Source organism: Trichosurus vulpecula, chromosome 4, assembly GCF_011100635.1.
Source record: "Trichosurus vulpecula isolate mTriVul1 chromosome 4, mTriVul1.pri, whole genome shotgun sequence".
Taxonomy (NCBI): domain Eukaryota; kingdom Metazoa; phylum Chordata; class Mammalia; order Diprotodontia; family Phalangeridae; genus Trichosurus; species Trichosurus vulpecula.
The window spans coordinates 9,340,039-9,366,142 of NC_050576.1; the positions used below are offsets into that span (position 1 = coordinate 9,340,039).

Below are 26,104 nucleotides of genomic sequence, written 5' to 3' on the forward strand. Positions count from 1 at the left end.
TAAAAAAATAATCATTTCTAAAAATGCATATATTTTAATCCAGGAATTATGATTTCTGTCAGTATATTATTTTTTATTAACACATAGTGTTTATATGGAAAGTTATGTTCAAATATGATCAAAATTAAAGTTATACGTGCCACAATTTCTTTATCTTCAAAGTAATTTTGACATTTTCAATTCTATGGTACATTCTAGAAGTCAAGAAAAGAAGCCATTTTGCTCATCCAAGATCTAGTTGGAATAAAATTTGTTATTTTTTTTGTCAAACCTGCTTCCTATTGATACGATTACATGATAGTGTGTTCCTAACTACATTCATGACATTTTCTGAATATTTTGTCAAGTGACTATATTTTGGCAATATGTCCAGTATTCAAATGAAGATATATTTATATAAAACAGATTTGGGGACAGATATTTAGCCTGGAAAATAATCTCATTGCTTTATTAGAGGAAGCATGATGGTCTTATTTGAAAGTACCGCTGGACTAGGAGTCAGGAGACCTGATTATTGGGCCCAGCTCTCCTCTTAACAAAAAGGGCCACTACAGGTAAATCAAAGTCTTTGTGACTCAGTTGCTGTATATGTAAAATATGGATCATTGCACTTGCTTAATTTATCTCACAGGGTTGTTGTAAAGATATGATGAAATAATAGATGTGACAGTCATTGAGAAGTTAAAGTTATAAGATAAAGGAAGTTGACATTAACATTAATTAAAAATGGCAAATTGGCAAAATTGGGAAAAATTGGCAAATCAAGATCTAAATTAATATGCTTTGCCATATTACCTTTGGTGTTTTTCTAATCTTATTCAGATGTATTTGAAAGTAAATCTACTTCAGTGGCAGGGATAGACCAATCAAAGATATTTTGATACTATAAATAACTCACCAGTGTAGGCATCACACACACACACACACACACACACAACGCACACGTGTGCACACACGCATGCGCACACACACACACACAGTATTATAGAGACAAACTGGCAATTTACAATCTACTCTTTTTTGTTTAAAATAAACTTGTATTTATTTTTTTCCTGAGTGTCTGAAGCATGTGCCGCAAGGTGGTATAGTACCAACTTTCAAAAATTTAGTAAATACATGTTTCATAATACCTTAATGATTCTTTTACTGATTTTCAATATGTATGCCAAATGTTCCAGTGATGATAAATATATGATCAGAAACAATTATGTTAATATCACAATAATCTAAAATATATTTCTTTTTTTTAAAATTTTAAAATGTTTAGGAAAAAGTATCTTTTATTCTAGTACATAATCTAGAAAAAATGTAATTAGTTTAAATTCAGGTAACATATCTACTAACAATTATTTGATTAGTGAAATGTTGTGTTATATCACTTACCCTATAGTATTTGTTGATGTAAAATACATCTTATTGAACAGAAAAACCTACTGAAATATTCAGTCAGTTTATGTAAAAGAAGCAAATGTTTTCTGCTCTTTCTCTTTCATTTTTAAATGAACTGGAAAAATTATTTTGTTTAAGAATTAAAAGTTGAAACAGTAAATCTGTGGTTTAGAAATATCAAAACATTAATTTTGAAGTTGAAATTTCTTAATGCCAAAGCATTTTATAGATGTTTACAAGACTAGAATTTAGAAATGGACAAATCTCTATGTTTAAAATAGAGCCATCATTGTTTCATTAAAAAATTACTTGAATCAAATTCCAGTAGAAAAATAGTTACTGTGCTGAGAATTTCATTATGAAATATCTTATTCTGAGGTGGAATTTTTTGAAATTAAAATAAATCTCTGAACACTTTATAGGAAGAGATTTTTGCTCAGCTTGACTTTGCAGAAATGTTTTTGTCCAGCACACAGACTCATAGGACCATAGAGTTGTGCCAGAGGAACTTCTAGGCCACCCTCATATTACAAATAAAGAAACTGTGGCTAAGACAGATTCAATGATTTGTCCAGGGTCATGCAGGTGGTAAAAGTCTGAGGCAGATCTGAATCTGATCCTTCTTGCGTCAAAGCTATTCACTAAACCATGTTTCCTCAAAATCCAGTTGGTTATGTGTCAGGAATACAATTAGTTAGTACTTCTTTAAGTAATAATAAATGCAATTGTAAAAAAGTCTGAGACCAAGATGGCAGGTTTATCATTTCATTAAAATGTTACTATTTGTTACAACTCTAAAGTAAATTGATGTTTTTTTTTTAACAAAATCCCATCTTGGTGCCAATGTTCCTTTCCTGTGAATTTTCATCCAAATGTAATGTCATTTTAAAAATGAAAGATTTAGATAGTTCACCTACTTCCAAATGTGCATTGCCATGAAGTTTAAATCAATCAGTTGTCTAACTCTGGCAACACATCTGTCCAGGGGCTAATGTTCTACCAATATGCTCATGCTTAGGATGGGAAAGTCCATCATTAACAATAAAAGCAACAAACAACCAAAATTGGTCCACCCAAGTCAAAAGCCACCCCACTGATCCCCCCTGGAGGTGCCCCAAACTGTTTTTCCCACCCCTTTAACATTTCCCCTTTCCCCCAACCCCACCATACAGATGCTGATATTGCCAAGTATCCATAACAAAATTCAATCTGGATTAAATAATGGCGATTAGAAAACAGGTAGGCAATCATCATTCCTTACAAAACCCATGCAGAACATACCCCATAGACCACTGGCTCCAAGGCAGCCTTTATGGGGGGGGAATCTCCTGCCCCAAACACCTAGGCCTACCTGTCTGCCACTTAGAGAGGGAAGAGTGGTGGAATTTGCTGCAACTGGCAATGGAGTGCACATGCTCCTGTCCTGCTGGAGGCCACTTATACAACCCCATGCCAGCTGTGGGTCAATCTGGGGAACTGGCATGTCTTGGATCTGCTGATCACACCTGGCCCATGGTGTGCAGCAATCACCAGACAGTCTGGCAGGTTGGAGGGTAATCCCACGCTGGCCCCTTTCCCAGGGGGCATGGCAAGGGTGATCCTGTGGGAGAAGGAATCTCCATTTTCTGGGAGAAAGAGGAGCACTATAGCAATACTTTCAGTTTGTTATCATTTCTTTATCCTAATTTTAGTGCTTTTTTTTTTGGTAATGCATTTAAAAACTGCAAGCAAATTAGCTTTCTCTCTAGTTTATCAAACAGCAATATTACAGCAGGATGCTAATGGGTCATAAATTTGTCACAAAAGGCAGCAATCATGCTATGCTATACACACAGTTAGGGAACTATACGTTAATTCATATGGAAGTTGATGGCATAGGTTTTCCATTTTCTGAATTGACATATATTAAGAGATAACATGGGTACTGAATTTAATGCACATGTAATGAACCAGAAAATTGAGATTAACCTCATTTAAGATTTCAGTGTAACCCATTCATCATGCCTCCATGATGACTTATTTAGAAGAATGTTTGTATTCTAATTTGCCCCAAAGACACTGGCATTGGAAGTACTTAAATTAGCCACGACCAAGTAGATGGAAATTTTAAAAAAATGAAACAAAACAAAACCATAACAAGAACAAAAACCACGAAAAAAACTCAAAGTAAAAAGAAAAGCTAATGTGGAAGCAAAAAACAAAAGAATAAAAGCAAACTTAAACCAAAAGAATAAACCCCAAACTCCCTCCCCAACCCCCCCATAATAAGCCACCACCCAGAGGGTAGGGACCTTGTTTTGGCCTTTCTCTTCTCCCCAGCACTTAGTTTGGTGCCTGGTATGTAGAAAGTGCTTAATAAATGCTTGTTGATTGACTGATCAACTCAACAAAGCAGACTTTTAATAATGGTTTGAACTGACAGTCTTTGGGAACTGAAACAGCTCTGCTTTGATTGTTACACACACACACTCCAGATCAGATTCCACGCTCTTTTCATGCCCTCTTAGATGCTCTGTTAAGATTGTCGGTGAAAAGTGCTGGGAGTTTTGGAAATTCAGTAAAGTAGGAAAATGCTTCAGAAGTCCAAGGCAGAGCGTGTTAGCATTGGTGCTGCGGTGAGGATTTAAAATTCTGGGAGATTAGCACCGTCTTTGTTTATTTTGGGGGCTCTTAATGATAATCTTAAAAGCATGAGAAATTCTGATCAAGACTGGTTTTTTTTCCTGGAAACTTAAGTAAAAATCCTCCCAAGTTATTTTGAGCCCATAATCACCAAGACACCAAGATATTTTTGCAAAATTCCTGTAATAATAAAGGTTTTTTTTTTCCCTGTTACTAGAAAAAAACCCATGGTACATCAGTGAATGCTCAACTACCTTGCTTCCCTTTATCCAGAGAGCACCTTAATGTTCAAGAGAAAGGTCAGGAAATGGGTGGGGTCAAGGAAAGGGTGTAAAGTCAAAGGTGACCACAAAATTTGTCGGCGAGATGCATATTAAGTTACCTGCATAATTAGTCAACTAGAGTGAGAGTTGTTAGTGTCTATGATGGGAAAAGTGCATAAATAATAAGAAAAAAAATTAATGGGAGATCCAAGATGTTGCCATGATGATAGAAGACACTGAAACTTGACATTGACAAAAAGTGGAAATGTATTTACATTTCTGAATTCATCTAAGTTAAATGAATTGGAAATTACTAAAGGATATTTATTTAAATATCCTGTAAGGTTGACATTTTGAGGACATTTGAAACAATAAAAACATCATCTACCAGCTTTAGTTACTCTTGTCCTTAATTACTTGGTATCCTCAGATTTAAATCTATTCCTGGTCTTTTCTCAACTATCCCAGTGATGCTTCAATCCTTGACATTTTAATACTAAAGTTCAAAATTCATTATATTTAGCCTCAGTTCAGTTTGTATGATACATTGCTCAGTAAGTAAAAGAAAACCAAGGCTGTGTAAGAAAGACTGAAATAAATCTCTTGAGAATTCATTTAATTTTTTCACGATGATGATTATTTTACTTTAATCTGTACTCAGAATGGTCTTTTCTCATTGGCTACCAGCTTGACTCTCTCTCCCTAGGGCGATGACAAGTATCTCAAAGATCCCTCAGGCAGAGCTGGGGAAGTATGAGGAGCAAGCTCAACCAGATGGGCAGATTAAGAATCTGCAAGGTTCTTAATCTTTATGAAACGAGACCATGTTGCGATTTTTAAAAACAGTTAATGGGAAAATGTAAGGATTGCTTCCATTATTCAGTATGCTCTAACCCTTGACTGCATACATAACACCAATGGAAAACTGGAAGACTCCTAGTGGGTTGGGGACTGAGAGGCTGGGAAAGAAGACATAGAAGCTTCACCTTCACTTTTCCAGCACTGTCGTCTTCTTCCTTTTTGTCTTCAAATTCAAAGGCAACAGTCATTCGTTGTTGTCGCTGCTCCTCCCACAGAGTAGGGTTAAAGCTGTCGCTGTCTGACTGGAAATCTACAGTTACATTCCAAAGGATTATCAGAGTAAAAGTAATTTTCTAATAGAGGATTCTTAACAATCCTTAATTAATGCATCAAGCAAAAACTGCTGAAAGGTACTAAAAACTGAAAAAGAAAAGGAGGCACAATCAACATTCCAATTACCAGATGGCCTTCTTGCAGTTTAACTTAAAATCAACTATTATTAATTTCCATTCATTCCAAACTGGCCTTGCTTCTGAGCCTTCTAGTGTGGACAATTGGATATGTAGAGGGTGAGATGTGGCATATTTTGCTTAGAACATTGTATACATATGGTTTCTTATGGAAGAGGGTTCCTAGCATTTTATCCTGTTTTTGGATAAAACCAGGCGTCTTTTTTTTTTCTATCTGGGAGAAGGAATGTGAACTTTCATACATGGATTCCAATTATTCCATTCAAGTCTGAAATTGAAAAAACAGTGTTAAATGACTCCTACATATTCTATTTTCCTTAAAAGGCTGGGCAATGACAGTGATTTTGAAATGCTGAAACTCCGAACTATGGCCTTGGTCAGACTTCTTTCTTGTCTTCTAAGCAATTTGGAAAGTGTGTCTATCTATCCATCTATTAATCCCGCTTGTGTCTCTGAAAGCCCAAGATGACTAGGAGTTCAAGATTTTAAACTATATAGTAACTGCCCTTATCTCTCCTGGGGTAAAGATTTTTTTCCCCATATGACAGATTTTTTGTTATTGTCTTAATGCTACATCTCACTTCAATAGGTCTATATCAAATCAAGGAAGAAAGTAGATTTTTATTTAAATGTCTGTTTCCAAGGAAGATATTTGTGAATGTCGTTTCATTTTTTTCTTGTAAACTTCAAAGGAGAAATCTTTCAATAGAATTTGCCTGAAGGTTCCCTGAACATGGAACTATAAAGAACACTACCTGTACCACTACTACTATTCCATAAAAAGAGCATTTAGGCTTTAATCTTCAAGTAATGATATAAATAAACATGGTTGTTTTTTCTTTCATAACTCAAAATTTCAAATACACTAAATACGGGGATATATTTTTCAAATTAATGTTGATTCTTAGATTCCTAAAAGGTAAAAATGCTTATAAAATAATACAAGAAGAAACTGAAGGATTCACTTATATTTGTGAATTACAAAAAAAAAAAATTAAATTATAATTTAATCTTAAAACCAGAAAGAGGGGCATACCTGGTAAAGAAGGATCCATTTACAAGTTGTCCTAATTCAAGTAAAATTGGATTTAAAGAGGGTTACTTTTTGAAGCAGCATTGTCTGTCTCCTTTTCATGCCCCTTCCTTCTGTCTCTCTTTCCCTCCTCTGTCTGTTTCTGTCTCCCCCCCTCTCTCTGTATCTGTTTCTCTCTCTTTCCCTCCCTTCTTCTCTGTCTCTCCCTGCCTACTTCTCTCTCTTTTCTCCTCACCTTTCTGTTTCTCTGCCTCCCTCTCTGCCTCTCTCTCTCTCTCTCTCTCTCTCTCTCTCTCTCTTTTTCTGGAAAAACCTCACCTTCATTTACCTTCACATTCCCACTCATTAGCACTTGGGGGTGCAGTTGCCCATGTCAGCACCCCAAGAATGAATAATCGATTTCTTTGAAAACATGAAGAATCAATAGGATCAAGAGGCTACTTTCCCAGCACTTCAGCACTTAACCTCACCCTTTAATCCTTGATTCTTAACTTAAATTTCCAAAAATGCTTATTAACATTTCTTAGATAAAATGCTTCACCTTGGGAAAGACAAGATTGTAACTCTTTGTAAAATGCCTTTTTGGGATTAATTTCTAAGGGCAGCTGATGTCACAAGTTCATGAGCTATGTGGTTTGTGCTTGTCGAACTAGGGAACGAACCCAAGGTGATAACAGCTCCATGAGAACTTGAGTTAGTTCTGCTCTCCTCAGACTGACCTTGTATCATTCCACTTAACTGAGTGCTTGTTTAAAATACCCTGGGAAGGAAATGCCAGAACCTTTTTTGATTGATTACCTCCTAGATCTACAATACCTCCAGTCAGGAAGTTCCTTAAATTCAATTGGCCATTTCTATTTAACCAGGGAGGGAAACTTTTCAGAATGCTTCTGAAGATGTTCCTTTGGACATAATGATTAGGCTGGAGAAAAAGCAAAGGTACTCCTGGATCAGAAAAAACCCCAATTATTTTTCTATACATCTATTCAATTGTTAAAAGTTGTGACACTGACACTATCAACAAATCCATAGCCTTACCCCTCCACAGATGTCACTGTCCAGAAGTCAAAACCAAAATAGTCCCTTTATATATTATAAAATTTTTAAAACTTCGTTTTTGGAAGATATTTCTGATGGCGATTTACCTTCATCACCTCGAGGTTGCTGAGGAAACATGTAGTTAGTCAATACTCTCTGTTTGGTTTCTGGGTGAGCTTCAGTTTGTAAAGGGATAAGGGCCTTTGACTGTAAACAAGGGGAAAACAAAACAGGATCAGAAAGGCAAAAATGTACATGTACATTTGTACAGTACAAATTGAAGAATTTTTTAAAAAAATGATACCAAATAAAGTACCAAAATTCCTTCTTCAGGGCTGTAAATGAACAATTGAACATGAGTCGTAGTAGAGTGGTGAGAGGTAAGAAATGAGAGTATATATAATATAAATGAAGATTGCTGCAGAAACATATTTCAGGATTCCAAACTGAATGTCAGTGAAGATTATTAAACATATTACAAAAAACAGTCTTTAGTCCAAAAATGTCCTAGTCTGGTACCTCACTAAGGTTTGGAGAAAACTCTGGACTCTAAAGGGTAGGCCAGGGTTGGGGAATCTGCTGCCTTGAGGCCACATGTGGCCCTCTCGGTCCGCAAGTGCAGCCCTTTGACTGAATTCAAACTTCACAGAACAAATCCCCAGTGACGTTTGGATTCAGGCAAAGGACCTCACTTGAAGACCTACAGGCCACATGTGGGCTTGAGGCTGCAGGTTCCCCACTCCTGCTAGGCCAATGGTAGGCCCTATCAAGGTGGCGAGGCCTTGAGTAGAGTTCTGAGGATGGATTAAATGTTTTCCTCTGACAAACAATTTTGTTCAGAGATATCCATTAGCGGTTGTCCTCAGGATGATGAATTTTTAGCCATAGCAACCCTTAGGAGATCATAACTGTTGGAGAAGGTAGAAGTAATATCTACACAGACAAAATCACAGAACCCTGAAACATTGAAGACAGAACAAGGTTCAGTTTCATTGATCAGTATCACCAAAGCTGGGCTCTGGTGGGGAATGCCCAAACTTAATCAAGTTATTTGTTTCTTTTATTAAAGAAAAAAGCTTTAGGTATAATTCTGCATGCCCATTAATTTTCAATGATGTGCTTTCCGAGTGATACATATAATACCTAACATACATAAAGAGAATGCACTTACATATATTACCTCATCTGTGATCAAACATCACAATGAAGTTATAACCAAATTCGTGAAATGCAGAGTTCAAAGATTTTACATGATTTAAAATGCCATCAAGAATAGTTGCTTTGAATTTTTGCTTTATGATACAGATAAAAGATACATTTATTGACCAAATAGTGTGAAGTCTCACACACACGTATGTATATGTATACATACATATATACATACATACATATATCTCACAGTGCCTTGCACATAGTAAGTGCTTAAGAAATGTTTACTGGATTGAAAATATCAAGTCCAATTATATCAAGTTCTAGCCAAAACTCAAGAACTCCATTAATTTTTAAAAACTGATTTATTGAAATCTTTCAAAAAACCAGTTGAATATAATATAAGCAATTTTATATAATACTTCAAAGCTTGTCTGAAATAGTCAAATTATTTAATATTTTGGAAAGTCTGTTCACTGTATGGCATTTGTTTATACAGAAAAAAATATTTTGTTAACATAGCATTTTATACGGAAATGTCAGGAACACATGAAAAACCATTATTTTAAAGAAAAAGTTAATTAGACATTTTCTGTTCTATCCAAATTCCCATAAGAGTGAATCATGATTTTAGTGGAAGTTCTCCATGATTTAGGTGTCTAAAATAGATTCTCTATTTCACATTGATTTCAGAATGAAGTATGACTTATTATGATGTATAGGGATTCCTTGATGCATTGAACACTTCACATCATATTGACAAGATATTTTGGGTGACCGGCCCAAATGGATTGAAAATATCAAGTCTGACTATATCAAGCTCTAGCCAAAACTCAAGAACTCCATTAATTTTTAAAATTTGATTTATCTCAGTAGATAGAAGGAGACCCTATTATGAGTACAGTATCATGAACATACCTCTCACATGCTCTCTGAACCACAGGTTTAGGGTCAACTGAGCAGGTGTCTAAGAATGGCCCAAGAATCTGTCTGTGGCCCCGTGCTGCTTCAGATGTTTGTCAAGGATTTGGATAAAGCAAAGATGGCATGCTGATCAAATTTCCAATGACATAAAGCTGGAAAAGACAGTTAATGTATGGAAGAATTGGGATTCCAAAAGGTGACACAGTCTCTAACTTTGGACTAAGAATAAAATTAATAATGATAAATGTGTGGTCTTATAATTGGGTAAAAACATCAACTTTTCAAGGAATAGATGGGGGGGATGGTGTCTGAAGAGAAGCTGGGGGTTATAGTGGGTGGCCTGTTCATTATGAATCAAGAGTATGATATGGCAGCCAGAGAAGCCATATGATATTGGGCTGCAGAGAGATGTCTGGTGTTCAGAAGGAAGTGGGTGCTGCTCTTCTTCTCTGCCCTGGCCAGACCACAAACCCTGGGTAGTTTAGGCACCATCATGTTTTAGGAGAGCATCTAGGTAAGGGTGTCCAGGATGGCATAGGACCTCATGATGACGTTGTATGAGCATTTTTTCTAGAGAAGAGTTTGTGTGGGACATGACATTTGTTTCTAGGTATAACAGAGGGCTGGCAGACATTCACAATTTCCTCAGCTGATGAAATTCTCTATTTGGAAGAGGTTGTGGAGCCTGGTTCTAAAAAGCCATGATGATGTGGAATGGAAGGGCTCATATGTGCCTCAGTTTGGAGCAGCTGAGTGTGGTCTGTCAAACAAGACCAAAGAGAAGAACAATTGATGGGCAGCACAGTCATAAGTGGGGCATGCAAAAAGCACCAAGTGGACAAAGTGAGATGTCCTCCTTCCTTCTTGGCTGTGTGCACACACAGAGAGAGAAGGGCTAAAGCTGAGGTGGGGAGTAGGACACAGAATGGCAAGCCATCACAGGTCTAGGGGCCAGAGGCTTGTGGGAAGCTGGATTGTGAGTGACCTGACTCAGCATGGATGAAACATCAGCAAGAGGGAGCTACAGAGATTTATCCACTGGGTATGGTGAATTCAGAGGTGGATTCAGTGGGGGGGTGCAAATACTTTGTAGAAACTACCTTATGTTTGAGCCTACTCTCTGCAGGAACTGAGGAGGTAAAGGGAAAAATGCACCCCCAGGCAACAGGGTGTGTAGTCGGGTATACTTTGCAACTTCTATTCTTGCTATAAGTAAGAACATCCCATATACAAAATTAATGTAAGTGGTTAAAGGAAAGGGATGCACTAATCATTGCCAGTTAACAATGAGTGAATGAACAAAGCATTAATTAAGTGCTTACTGTGTGTAAAGTATGGGGGAAACAGATAGAAAAGCCTGGCAGGCCCTCCTTTCCAGGAGCTCACATTCAAAAGGCGAGACAACACCAGGAAAGGTTTCAGCTGCAAGTCATATGGGAAGGTCCCATGGTCCTTAGGCCCCAAAGCAGATGGTCATGTCTCTTCCTGAACACCATTCCCACTTTGAGTCAGGTTCTGATGAACTATTGGATGGCCAAGGACTTTCCTTTCTGGATCTTTATTTGCTGTGGCTCTAGCTCCTGCAGAAGAGGGTCCAGGCTACATTTTCTTGGGGGCTGCTTCTTAGGCTGGTGGCTGAGGGCACTGGGCTAGAGGCTTGGCTATTCTCAAGGCTCTTGGGCTCAGGGTCTGGGCCTGAGGGGATGTGGTGGTCAAGGAGGTGGTGGTTTGAGAACACATTGTAGTGAGGGATTGAGCTGATAGCATTAAGCGAAAATCACCCCATCCCTTCAAGGGTACCCTGTGAACTCTTAGGTAGAGATTCTGCCAGCCCAGCTCTGGCGCTGGACCTGCTACTGTGCCTTCTATATTAGGAGAGTGTGTGTAGTTTGACTGCACAAGTAATTGAAGGACCTTTGTGTGGAAGAGGGATTAGGCTTGATCTGCTTGGCCAATCAAGGGAAGAAGTGGACGGCAGTTGCAGAGAGTCAGATGAGTACTGATGAAAGGAAAAACTTCCAAAGAATTAGGGGAACACAGAAGCAGGAAGGGCCGCCTAAGGAAGGGATAGAATTTCCCATTTGGGGATTTTCTTCATTGTTCAGAAAATCTTAGAAGTTGCTTGAAGATCTTTAAGCAATGAGACAGAGGGCATGCTAGTTGGCAACAATAACAACAGTACAAACATTGTCACTTATGCAGTGATTAAGGCTGACAAAGCAAGTTCCAGACAATCCTTCTGACTGTGCTGAGAGGCAGCTCTTTAGGGTTGCTCATCCTTATTTCACAGAGAAGACTCAGAGGGTAAAGTGACTTCCCTTGGAAGCATACTCCCAGTAGGTTCCAAGGGCAGAATTTGAACCTGGTGCTCTTTTGACTCCAAATCCAGAATTCTTACCATTGCAACTACAAGTCTAAGATTCTATGATTCTGAATTGCCCAGGTGGCTGGAGCACAAAAGTCATGGAGAGAGGCAATGCATGAGCAAGCTGAGAAGGTGGGGTGCTGCACCCTATCGTAGAGGGCAAGCAGAGGGTTTGTTAGATAATGGAGAACCAAAGAAGAGTTTTGAGCCGAGGCGTGATGTGACTATGTCCATACACAACAAAAATTATTTGTAAATTAATCAGCAAGCATTTGCTAAGTACCTACTATGTGCCAGGGCAGTATCCTATGAACCAGGGAAAGAAAAATTATTCGTAAATTAATCAGCAAGCATTTGCTAAGTACCTACTATGTGCCAGGGCAATGTCCTATGAACCAGGGATACAAATACAAAAAAATGAAACGATCTCTAAAGTAGCTTATACTCCATTGAGGTGAGGTACAATAGGCACACATCTAAGTACATAGAGAATCAATAGAAAGTAGTTAAATACTAGGTTATTAGGGAGGGAGGATGTTGGCAATTTGTGGGATCAGGAAAAGCTTTGGGTGGAAAGTGGCACTTGAGCTGTGTCTTAAACAGATATTTTCAGAGGTGGCTGTGAGGAAGGAATGCATTCCAAACAGGGTAGATGGCCAACTCCAAGATATAAAGAAGGGGAATTAGGCACTTTGTATGAAGAACAGAGAGAAGGTCAGTTTGGCTAGGCTGCAGAAGATTGCAGAAGAGCAATGTGTAATGAAGCTAGAGAGACAGGGTAAGGCCAAGTTGCAAAGGGTGTTCAAGACCAAACATGAATCTATATCTTATCTTCAAATCAAAAGGGAAGCACTGGGACTGAGTGAGTGGGTGAGGGACATGTTCCTAACTGCACTTAAGGCAATTTACTCTGGCAGGTTCATGGATGGACTGAAGTATGAAGAGACTTGAGGCAGAGAGATCAATGACCAAGAGACCATTGTAACAGTCTAGAAAAGAGGCGTGAATGCTAAACTAAGATGGTGGCTACTTGAGTGGAGATGTTTTAGGGGTAGAAATAGCAAGATTTTATGATTGGTCGCTGTGGGGTTAGGAAGAAAGAGGAGTTGGGGTTAGTGCTAAGGTTATAAATGTGGAAGGCTGGAGGAATGGCACATCTTTTAGAAATAGGTGTGTTTGGAGGAGGGGTGGGCTTTGAGGAAAGATCAGCAAGTTGTGTCTTGAAGATGTTGGGCTTGAAATGTTTCCAGGGCATCCAGACTGAAATATTAGTTAATAGCCTACTGGGGATATGGAAGCAAAACTCTGGAGAGAGTCTTGGGTACACAGATCTGAGAATCATCTTCATAAAAGATGGTACTCCAGACTATGGGAGCTGATAAGGTTAGAGGTGTGGAGAGAGAAAAAGGTACAGGACAGAGTCCTGGGGGCAGGGTGATATTGGTGATGATGCAGTGATGTGAAGGATGGATTGGGGAAGGGCCAGAAAGGAGCAAACATCTACTAAGTGCCTACTATGTGCCAGGCACCGTGCTGAGTGCTCTACAGATAAGGACTCATTGGATGGAGTGAGGAGTGGGGAAACTGGCCCAAGAGGGTGGTGGCAGTGAGGATGGAAAGGAGGGGGTGGATATGAGATAATAACCAGGATTAAGAAGCAATTCTTTGAACTATTTCATGGTATTTTTAGATGACAGAATTTGTCATTAATCCTCACTTTTGATATTTATACTGTAGATATGGATGAATATGCAGAACCAGTAGAGCATAAACATCTGGGAGTAGTTTTATAGGAAAATCTTTTATTTACCTATATCTATATCAATCTCTATGTGTGTGTATGTGTATGTATATATGTGTATATATATATGTTTGTATATACCTACATATCTATAGCTATATATATGTGTATATGTGTATATATATATATACGTGTATGTGTGCATATACATATAAATCTGTGAATAAGAAGTTGAATATAATTCTTGTCCATTCGTGTCTGACTATTTATGATCCCATTCGAGGTTTTCTTGGCAAAGATACTGGAATGGTTTGCCATTTCATTCTCCAATATAATTAAAAGCTGGCATAAAAGGAATATGAAGGCCTACTTCTGAGGATTGTGTCCCTGGTTTTTTATGTCTTCTCTTTAAAGATAAGATTAAGTTATAATCTCTAAGTTCACTGGTCATATTTGTGTTACCTCTGACTATGAACTGAAAAGCTAGATACATGTTGCTGTGAGCTGAAAGAGGCAAGATATGAACCAGAAAACTAAATGTTGAGTCTCGAGAGACTGTTACACTCTTAAGCATGAAAAATACAAATATTTTAAACAAAATGCTATTTCTATATTTGAAGTAGTCCCTTTTCCCTCCTTCCTTCCTGTATATTCTTTGGCTTGCTGAACTTACGAGCTTCTGTGGATTTGATTACCATCTCTGTGCAGACGATTCTTAGATCACTCTCCTGATCTCAGGTCTGATATCACCATCTTGACTACTGAGACTATCTTACTGAAGTCTCCCATGGTTACAAGCCAAGTGTGATCCTTGACTCATCACATTCTCCCACTCCTCATATAGAATCAGCTGCCAAGTTCTGTTGATTCCACCATCTTACCAGCTTTCACATCTGTCCCTTCCCTCTTGTGATACTGTCCTACCTGGTTCACTGTCTCACCATCTCGCTCCTGGACTTCTGACATCACCTTCTGCTTGGGGTCACTGACTTGAGACTCCCTCAGCTCCAGCCCTTCCTCCACTTGACTATCAAACGAGCTTCCTGAACCATCTGTCTCACCAGGTCTTCCCTGCTGCTTCCTCCTGCTCTACTCAATGGCCTAGTGACTTTTGATTACCTCCAGAATCTAATATAAAATCTGGTTGAGTCTTTCCTAACCTGGGCTCATTCTACCTTCCCAGTCTTCTTATACCTTAGTCCTCAGCAAATATCCTATAATCCAGTGACATCGGCCTCATTGCTCCTTTTACAACATACTTCATCTCCTGATTCCGCAAACTTTTGCTAGCTGTCCTGCACCCCTGGAACTTGCTCCCTCCTCGACCCTGTGTCCCAGCTGCCCTGAACTTCCTTCTGGTCTCAGACAAAATCGCAGCTTCTACAAGAAACATGTCCTGGTTCCCTTTCATTAGAATGCCTTCTCTCTGATGCTTATCTCCAATTTATCTTGGTTGTCATTGGCTGCTTTGGCCATAGTTGTTTGCATGTTGTCTCTCGCATTAAATTGTAAGTTCCTTGACAGCAGGGATTGTTTTTTCCTTCTTTTGTGTCTCCAGCACTTAGCATGATATCTGGTACCCAGTAAGTACTGAAGGAATGCTTGTTAACCTGACATTATTTGAATTGATGAACCAAAGCCACTTATTTAATATATTTTCTTTTTTTTCTAGCAACCCAGTGTACTAATAAAGATGTAACATAAACATCTTTATCTATCTATCTATCTATCTATCTATCTATCTATCTATCTATCTATCTATCTACCTATCTATTTCCATACAAAGATACATAGTTCCATGAAGGAAGTGATTCTGTCATATGGAAACTTAGCACCTCTCCTAGAATTTAGAAAAGTTCACACAGTAGAAAATGAATAAATGTTTGGTGAATTGAATCAAACATAAAGTTATAAAAATAGATAAAGGAAAGCCCAGAAATGGATGAAGAACATAAGGGAGAGATGGGAGGAAGGGGAATAAAGACTCATTTCAGGACCTACTCTTCCATGAATATTTCCTAAGCAATATCTAGCCTATAATTAAATTTCATTAACTTTGAATCACTATAGGAATTATTCAGTTGATATTACACATGTACCCCTTATGCTTGGGGAGATCTCCTATCACTTAACTTGCTATGCTGCATGATTAAATACATTTTATTAAATCAATTAATCAATCAAAAATCATTCATTAAGAACCTAGTAAGTGTCAAGCACTAGCTTAGGTGCTGGGGACAAATACAAAATATGAAACAATCCCCATTCTCAAGGAGCTGACATTCTATCAGGGAATACAATATGTATGTGTATATGTGTATTTGTGTGTGTTTTTGTGTAGAGAAGAAATAGACGCCAGGCAGTTCAATACTGGGAAGTATTTCAGGGAGGGCACTAGCAGTTGGAAGGATTGGGAAATTTTGAGTGCAGAAGATGATTTTTGAGCTTTATGAAAAAGGGAAAGAAGGATTGAAAGGATGGAGGTAAGGAGGAGGTACAATGTAGCTATGAGAGATGGGGTGGGGTATGGGGGAAGGTCTTGAGGCAGGGAGACTAACCAGAAGGCTATTGTAACAGTCCATGCATGAGGTGATGAGGGCCAACATCAGGGTGGTGGCAGTGCCAGAAGAGAGAAGAGGGAATACTGGAGATATTTTACAAAGACAGAAGCAACAGAACTTGGCAACAGACTGGGCACAGGGAGTCAGAAGGCTCAGTCAAGAATGACTCCCTCGATTGAAAGCCTGGTGACTGGGAGGATGGTGAGACCCTTGACAATAATAGTAAAGTTAGAAAGAGGGGAGAGTTTGGGGGAAAATAATGAGGTCAGTTTTGGACATGGTGATTAAAGTTGTCTATAAGACAGTTCAAGATGCCCAACAGCCAGATGGAGATTGGAAACTGAAGGTCAGCGGAGAGATAAGGGCTGAATAAATAGATCTGACAGTCATCAGCATAGAGATGATCATTGAATCCTTGGCAGGTGATGAGGTCACCAAACAAAAGAGTATAGAGAAAGAACAGAAGAGGGCACAGGACAGAGTCCCGAGGGCCACCCATCATTAGCAGGTGTGACCTGCATTAAGATCTAGCAAAGAAGACTCTGAAGGAGAAGTTGAGCAGATAAGAGCAATACTAGAATAGAGCAGTTTTATGGAAACCTAGAGAGAAGGATTGAGAAGAAGGTGTTTGACAATGTTAAAGGCCGCACAGAGATGAAGAAAGATGAGACTTGAAACAAAGCCATTAGATTTTCAACTAAGAGATCACTGATACTTTGGAAAGAGTAGTTTCATTTGAATAAAGAGTCTGGTAGTCAAGATGTAGAGATTTTAGAAGAGAGTGGGAAAAAAAGAAAGTGGATGCACTGGTTGCAGACTGCCTTCTCAAGTTTAGCTACAAAAGGAAGAGAAGTATCAGCCTAGTGGGGATAGATGGGCCAAGTGAGAGTTTTTTGAGGATGGGGACTACATGAATATATGTGTAGGAAGTAGGAAAGCAGTGAGCAAACAAGGAGAGATTGAAGATTAGTGAGAAACTTTGGAGGATAGAGAGGCCAATCTCTGGGAGAAGATGAGACTGAATAGGCCCATTTTGCATGTAGAGGGGTTTGCCTTGGAAAAGAGAATGGCCATCTCTTCATGTGAAACAGGGGTCAAGGAGGAGATAGCAGAAGCAGGCACTTGGTGATATAAGATGAGGAAGAGGGGGAAAAGAGGTCTCTTAGTGAATGACCTCAGTTCTTTCAGTGAAATATGAAGCAAGGTTCTCAGCTCAGAGGGTGGAGTCATGGGAATTTTGAGGAGGGAAGGACAGGTCATTGCTGTGTGGGATGATGAATCAATTAGGCATGAGTAAAATAATTGGCTTGTCTCAGTGAAGGTCCGACAGAGATTATGTAACATAAATTTGTGGTGGACCCAGTTTATATTTTTCTCCAGTGTTATTCAGAAATATTTGAGTAGGAGTGAAGGCAATGAATTGTGACAGGCTAAGGGGGCAAGGGAATCTAGAGAAGAGGACAGTGTAGAGTTGACTTGGTTCACCATGGAGTCAAGATGGAGAAGGGAGGAGAGTATAGTTAGTAAAAAGTGATGGCAGCTGAGGGACTAGCTGTAACAATGAGGACAGAGAATAGAGTTTGGAATTGCAAAGCAGAGGGAGAGGTAAAATGACAACAGACTGTGGTCAGAGAAAGGGATTTCAGATTTCATGAATGTAGAAGTGGTGTCTTTGTGCATGACAGCAAGATCAAGCTACGAGTACCTTTGTGTGTATTTGAGGTGCGGTAGAGGAGTAGGTCATGGGAAATGAGTAAGTCGAGGAACTGGGAGGGTAGAGTATTTGAGAGAATAGCAATATGTATGTTGAAGTCGTCTTTTATGAGGGCAGGCAGGAGTTGGGGAAGAGAGAAAGACTGTGAGACAGGTACTGAACTTTTTGAGGAATGAAGTGTCCTAGGGGTAGGTAGACAACAGCTACCAAGATTTTGATTGGGTGATAGACATGGAACCTTAAAAGATAAGCTACTGAGTGATTGTGCTTGGTTGGCTGGTTGGTTAGTTGGTTGATTGTTGTCATTTGTTCTTGAAGAGGATCATGACATTACTACATTGGAGTCAAAGTACAGTGAGTCTGACTGTGGCTGATTGGATTAATATGAGCTCAGAAGGCTCTACCACAGGTCAGGCACAAATAATCCACCCAAACATCACATGAGTGAGGGTGGTAGAGAGACACTGGAAGTAGGAGAGGGGAGCAAAGTATATTCTAGCCACCCCACATCATCCAATGAGTTGAGTGGAATCAAAGTATAACCAAAGTTGGAAAGGAAAGCCAGGAGGCTGTATCATTGGGAGGGAGCCACTTCTCAGCGAAAGCCAGAAGATGGAAGTGGAAGAATGGAAAAGATTTAGAATGAAAGCAAGTTTGTTACCTATGGAGTAGATATTCCAGAAAACACAGTGGAAGGGGTGGGTATTTTTTTTTGAGGGAGGAAGGCAGGGCAATTGGGGTTAAGTGACTTGCCCAAGGTCACGCAGCTACTAGGTAGTATCTAGGTAGCTACTAGGTATGTCAAGTGTCTGAGGCTGGATTTGAACCCAGGTCCTCCTGACTCCAGGGTCAGTGCTCTATTCACTGTGCCACCTAACTGCCCCAGGTGGGTGTTTTTTTCGAATGAGACACTGGCGGGGGATAAGGTTGAGGGGAATGGGAAGAGAGGAGTAGGAAGTTGGGGATGTAATCTTGGGCAGGTCATTAAGCCACTCTAAGACTCAGTTCTTCATCTATAAAGGAGGGAGTGGGTTTAGATGGTCTTTATGGCTCTTTCTAGCTCTGCCTTTAATGCCAATATGTAGAACTGAAAGTCAGGGAAGTGATTAGGGTTGGATTTATAGACTTAATGTCATGTGAATAGAGGCTACAATTAAACCCATGGATGTTAATGATGCGATTGAGTGAAAGAGTATAGAGAGGGACCTTGGGGAACACTCACAGGTAAGAGGGGTGGTATGGATCATAAACCAAAAAGGAGAAAGTATGTAGAAACAGAAGGTGAACAGCAATGGCAAATGCAGAAGATGGGTGCAGAAGGATAAAGACTAAGAAAAGACCATCAGACTTACAGTTAAGAGGTCATTGGAAACTTTGGAGAGAGCAGTTTCAGTTGAATGATGACGGGGGAGGAATCAGAAGCAATAAAAGTAGACAGGTTTTTTCCCCTTAGAAGTCTGATAAAGGAAGGAGAGATGGGGGATTGATAGTTTGATGTGATGATAGAGTCTAGGAAGGATTTTTAAGGACAGTGCAGGATTGGTCACATTTGAAGGCTTTATGGAAGGAACCATTAAATAGAGAAAGATTAGTGGTTAGACAGGGGATTATTGAGGGGGAAATCTGCTAGACAAGATAGGAGGATAAGGGATCAAAGGTACCCTTATTATTGGATATAATCACCTCTGGGTGGCTAGTCAAAGTGTACACATTGGTATGAGCTCTTTAGCTATGGTTTTAAGTAGGTGCTAAGCCAAATTGTACCTAGAACCTAGAATATCTTTTCTAGACAGCCCACATAGAAAAATGGGTATCCTATGGGTTACTTGGTGCATTTTCTATGCATTCATAGAAGCCTATGTACACAACTTTCTGTTTTCCTCCTCACCAGAATTAGTTCTTTCAGGATTTACTGTTAACTTCCCATCACCAATGGGTTGACCCTCTGTTGACTTTAAATCCAAAATATCTTGTCTATCCTTTTTCTTAACTCTTTGGAATCCATTCTCCTAAAGTCTAAGGTACATGCCAGATTATCTCCAGATTTCATCTCCTATATAAACAGTTCCTCCTTGTTAGTGAGGATCAGACTCAGAATAGATTTCTCTTTTTCAGATTCTTCAAATTTTCAAGGATGAAATTATCTTTAAAACAAGTCAAGAAATTGTTGGCATGTCTGGTTTTGGCACAAACACACACACACACACACACACACACACACACAGAGTTCCAAAAGATGTCCTAACCGAAGTTCTTCCTCCACCACTAATAACCATAATAGGTAACATTCATATGGCGTCTACCATAAAGCAGGTACTCCCTGTGCTAAGCACTTCACAAATATCTGACTTGATCTTCACAACGATCCTGTGAAGTAGGTGCTATTACTGTTTTCATCTTACAGACGAGGAATCTGAGACAGACAGAGGTTTAGTGACTTGCCCAGGATCATACGACTAGCAAAGTGTCTGAGGCTGAATTTGAACTCGGGCTTTCCCAACTTCAGGCCCAGCAGTCTGTGTGCTGCCTCAACTACTCTTCTATCCAGCTGCTGCTCCTATAGCATGCTACTCGGCTAGGGTGAGATCTGCTTCCCAGCTTCTCCTTCCTTTCCTTTTTCTGCAGGGATCGGCAGTAGAGCCTGACAATAAGAAGACATACTTCTCTGCTCTCACTCACCTTCATTCACATGTTCTCCACTGGCTAGCTCTGTTTTCTATGCTTTGTCACATGAGTGCATCTTTTGAATATATGATTTTAAATAGACCTCTTACTTCCTTTATTTATCCAACGTCTTCTGAATAAAGTTCATTCATTTAGAGCCACAGTCCCTAGATCTCATCCTACCAAGTTTTGGTAATATAGATGCAGTCATATTTGCCTCCTGTGTTAGCCTCAGTCGTTCAGTTTTTGGTTCATCCTGACTCCCATCTTCCTCTCACAGGCTGCCTTCATTGTGCTGATGCCAGGGGAGAACATGGACAGTACATTGACTCTCCCTGGTTCTTTCTATTTGACTGACAGGTCTCCTTTCCAAGTCATACTTCTCTCTGATCACATCCTTTGGGGAGCTTGTGGCCTTGAGGCCACATGTGGTCAAGTGTGGCACTTTGACTAAATCCAAACTTCACAGAACAAATTCCTTAATAAAAGGATTTTATTATTATTAAATTTTCTTAATGAAAGGATTCAGTTAATGGGCCATACTTGAGGACCTAGAGGGCCATGTGTGGCCTCAAGGCTACAGGTCTTCCTCCCGCCCCCCCCCCCCCTGCTTAACACCATTCTCCTGGTACAGTTATCCAGGGTAATATGTTGCAGCTTGCTAATGAGTGAAATGCCTCTTCTCTTTAGCCCTTTGGAAAAATGATAATGTTAATTCTTGAAAGACTTGCAGTCATATTGTGTCATTGGATGAACAATGATGTTAAAAAGATGAGCTGTTGTTTCTGGAAGAAGCTTGAAGTCATTTAAAACATGGCATAATTTCATAAAGGCAAATGCATTCTACTCTTCAGCTACTGCTAAATTCTGAGGGCAGACTATTGTTCACCCTTAGTGACTGGCCAAGATAAATATGATGTTGGAGCAGCCATACGGGTTCTCCATCTAACTGAATGTCCTCATTTGAATAATAGCCATTTTTCATCCACAAGGTTTTTCCTGGTGAATAGTGAGGCCACACTCTTCTCAGTGAATATAGATTTCCTCTAGGCGGTTCTGTAAGGATTAGGGCTTGCTGCAATGAATACGTCATCCACAAAGAAGGGCACAAGGAAGACCTTACCATCTATAGAGAATCTCTTTTCTTTTGGACTCTGTGCTAACCACAGTAACACTAATAATATAACAATGATAGCCAGCATTTAGATAGCACTGTAAGATTTGCAAAATGCTTTTCAAAAATCCCGTTTTAGCCTCTCTGCCATCCTCTATGATGGTGGCATGCCACTTTGGGGAGAACACATCTCCTATTTTATGTCTTATTTCATATTAAGAATCTGAGGAATGTTGAACAAAGTTACCTCTGGGGTTATAGTTTTCATAATGTTGTGTGATTGTGACATACATGGAAGGTCTCATGTTTAAAGCCAGCCTTTACAGGGACCTTTGGCTCTACCCATTAAACACCTTTTTTATAGTGACAACAGAAGAACAGTAAAATGAGATATTCTCCGTGTTTTAGTCAACTCTGCGATTATTTAAAAATATGGTTAGCTTTAGATCACTGTTGACAAAGGCCTGATTATTCCCTTTGCAAACACCCATCAAGGATGTCCTTAATGTATGTGTAGATTATTCTCACAAAGATCTGCAGAGATGGGTCAGCCAGTAGTAATATTTTCTATAACAAATTTTTCACTAAATATTAAGATGTGCTATTTTTCCTCCAGGAGTTGTATTGATTTTGTCCTTTGCTCTAATGGGTTGTTGGTCTGACTGTATACACAACAGCTGATTTATAAATGGTTCCCACATGAGCCACCAGTTGATTTTTGTACGTTGAAATATCAATTTAATGTGTGTGATGCTATTTGGTACTTATTATGCCCAGTTCCTCCTGACTCCTTGATGAAAGTTTCCATTACAGATTTGCATGAGATTTCCTTAGAGTTGACAAGTTTTTGACCTCTTGTTTCTTATCCCCAAACCCTATTTTCTACCATATTTTTTATTGTACTCTCCTATGCCAAGCTTTATGTTTATGTCACCAAGAATTAAATACATAATACATACACAACTAGCACATATCATTTAATTTTAAGGATCTCCTAAAATTTCTCTACTCCATCTTCTTCAGTGGATGTTATGGAGAAGTTATGATTATTTTCATGGTGGTCTATTTGCAAATGCTTTTTGTGAATAGTGCCACGAAATATGACAAAACATTCCACAAAATTATACTTTTTGTTTCCTTTTGATACAATTCCCTGCTTCCTTTCTTTGCTTTTGCAAGGAGAATCAATAAGCCCTCCTATTTACTTGACATTTTCCTGAATTTTTTGGTTTTGTTTATAGTAAAAATGTCAGAATTGATAAGATTCACTTCTACTTGTATGTCCTCTGGAACAATTTGATGTTCGTTGTGTTTCTTGTTTGTTTGTTTGTTTGATGGGTGGCCCTGGCCCAAGTGGTCAAGCTCCTGGTGAAAAGCCTCTCTGTCCCTAAGCTAAGCTAGTCCTTGGGAAGCAGACAGGATCAGTTGTTAGGATACTACTGAGCTTTTGGTGAAATCTTCGAGGGTTGAGGCTCTGCTGACCCAGCCTTGGTGAATTTGGGTCTTCTGACTTGTCATGATGATGTGCTTAAGCAGGGCTCTGTGGAGCTCATCAAGTAGAACTTTATCCATTTAATACGCATTTTAAATACCTCTCCTGATTTCACTTTCCTCTCAAACATACATTATAACATACACCTGGTTTTACTAATTTTCAAAGATATCAAAGTTCATTCATATTTTGATGACATGTTAATCTTTTGATTATAAGGAGATAATTCTTATAAGTCCTTACTTGATTGTCGGATAGCCACAAAGCAGCAAGTTCTTTCAGTTTGGTAAATGAGAATGGTAAATTCTTCAGCCTGAAAATAAAACAGTATTTCAACATTATGGATGAATTATAGAAACGGTCATCTTTTATTTTATGAGAGCTTATTTTAAATAGCTATATTCTATGATTACTACCAAAAAGTATAAATTCTAGCAGAACACATTCAACTCAGGCATCCTAATATGATAGAAAGGGTACTGGCCTGGGAGCCTTGGTCTTGGCTCTATCATCAGCTAGCTTTGTGAACTTGTCAAACACTCTGGGTACGCATGGAGGGTTACAGGACTTATTAGAAATCATCTAGTCCAATCCCATCATTTTAAAGATGAAGAAATATGGCTTAGGCAGTGAAGTGATATGACTAGAATTAAACAATGAAAAGTGTCAGCACATGAATGAGGGTAGCTGGATGGTGTAATGGTTAGAGCACTAGGACTGGAATTATGAAGATTCATCTTCCTGAATTCAAATCCGGTTCCAAATACTTATTAGCCACGTGACTCTGGGCAAGTTATTTAACTCTGCCTCAGTTTCCTCATCTGTAAAATGAACTGGACAAGGAAGTAGCAAACCACTCCAGTATCTTTGCTGAGAAAACCCCAAATGGGGTCACAAAGAGTCAGACGTGACTGAAAATGACCATACACCAACAACAGCATCAGCAGCAGCAATTTGTTAGAGAACACTATGAATTATTAAAGAGAAATTGAGATAAAATGAAATTCTAGAAGGTTCTCAGTCTTCTCAAGCTGGACAGTTTGTGTTTGAGAAGCTGTCATTTGTTTTCTCATTAGTTTTTATTTCTCTTTTGCAATTAAATACGAATCTCTTTTCCACGTCTTAAATAACGGGAATAGAATTGAATCTTATGACTTAAGGGAACAACATCCGAGTGCCAACATTTTCATATGTGTAGTAAAAGTTTTATTTGGTAACAGCAATCATTAGCGTTTATATAGCACCTTATGTTTGCAAAGCGCCTTACAATATCTTATTTTATCCTCACAACATCCCTGGGAGGAGGGTGTGTTTATTATTCCCATTTTATAGATGAAAAAACCGAGGCAAACAAAGATTAAGTGATTTGCCCAGTGTCACACAGACAGTTAAGTGTCCTAGAATGTATTTGAACTCACTTCTCGGCTCCAGGTCTCACTGTGCTGCAAGATGCTTATTTGGTAACGATATTATTTTCTTCTTCACTATATTATTATTTTTCATTGTATTGGCTAATAAACTTTAGATGGCACACTCTTTCATTAATAATATAGGTATCTTTCTTTAGAATTCATTAAGTTTTAGTGCTATCCTTGAGACATCTGTCCAGTTGTTTGAATATTAATTTGGAAATTATGGAGATGTAATTCCATAATTGGTCTTCATAAGAAAACTACCTCAAGATGATATTTATTCAGTTTTCATGGAAATCTAACTGCAATTACTAGTTGTCTCTGGGAAAAAAAACAAACAAAACTAGTGCCAGTATTCATAGTGGGCAGCTAGGTAGCAAAGTAGATAAGAGTTTTCTCTTTGGCTAATTTCTTCTTGAGGTCAAATCCAGCCACAGTGACTTCCTAGCTGTATGAACCTGTATAAGTCACTTAACCCTGTTTGCCTCAGTTTCTTCATCTGTAAAATGAGCTGGAGAAGGAAATGGTGAACCACACCGGTATCTCTCCCAAGAAAACCCCAAATGGGGCCATGGAGAGTTGGATGTGAACAGTAAGGGCAACATTTTTCATAACCTTATATTGATATTATGTCATATAACTAAAAGAAAAGCGAAAACAGCTGTATTTAAAGAGTTTTTTTAATTTAAGAACAAAGTATTAATAAAAATAATCTCTAATAGTATAGTAACCACCAGAATGAAATAAGAGTAAGCTCTAAGCAAACTTCAATTCACTCTTGTTCTCAGTGTCTCAGCAAACTTTCCCATATACTAAAAGCAGGGCAGAGGTCCTTGTACACACTGCACTCAATTAAAGTCATAAACCCTTTTCTGAAGACTGATCTTTCAAATTAAGAAATAATCTATGTGACTAAATATATTTAAGTTCCCTTGGTACTCTCTTGTCTTACAGAAAACATGTCTGCTCATTTCCTGCTCTTTTCTCTTCAGGAGAGCACAGGTGCCAATGAGACTAAGAGGGATTTCATATTGCATCCAACAAAATTTAAGGAATTCAAGCTTAGCAAGATCTTCAATTTCACTTTTTTGAGTTAATTAATGTTTGTCAAGAGGGGGAAAATAACCCACATGGAAAGCATCAGGGGCTTATTTTTAGGAATTCATGTAATTTGTAGAGTTACCTTTAAATAAAAGTATAGCTGTTCAGAAGTCTCTAATGGGTCATACCTTCCACCTAACTGTCCGTTGTATGTTCTATGTAAGCTCCCTCTATGGCTTCAGGATGGTAGCTTTCCATAAATTGGAATCATTCCCAATCTGGACTCTGCTTTCCTTTGGGTTATTTTACTC

The 26,104-nt window shown here is 38.8% G+C and overlaps 1 protein-coding gene across 3 annotated transcripts in view; it reads right to left on the minus strand.

Moving 5' to 3' along the window:
- LRRC7 (leucine rich repeat containing 7) overlaps nucleotides 1–26,104 on the minus strand; it is a 442,956-nt gene that overhangs the window by 104,334 nt on the left and 312,518 nt on the right. For all 3 annotated transcript variants that reach the window (XM_036753706.1, XM_036753704.1, XM_036753705.1), the window contains exons 13-16: nucleotides 23,584–23,653; nucleotides 7,724–7,823; nucleotides 5,261–5,385; nucleotides 2,741–2,989 (exon numbers count right to left, since the gene is read on the minus strand). In XM_036753706.1, the coding sequence (XP_036609601.1) occupies nucleotides 2,741–2,989; nucleotides 5,261–5,385; nucleotides 7,724–7,823; nucleotides 23,584–23,653 (544 nt within the window). The remainder of the gene's footprint in view (nucleotides 1–2,740; nucleotides 2,990–5,260; nucleotides 5,386–7,723; nucleotides 7,824–23,583; nucleotides 23,654–26,104) is intronic.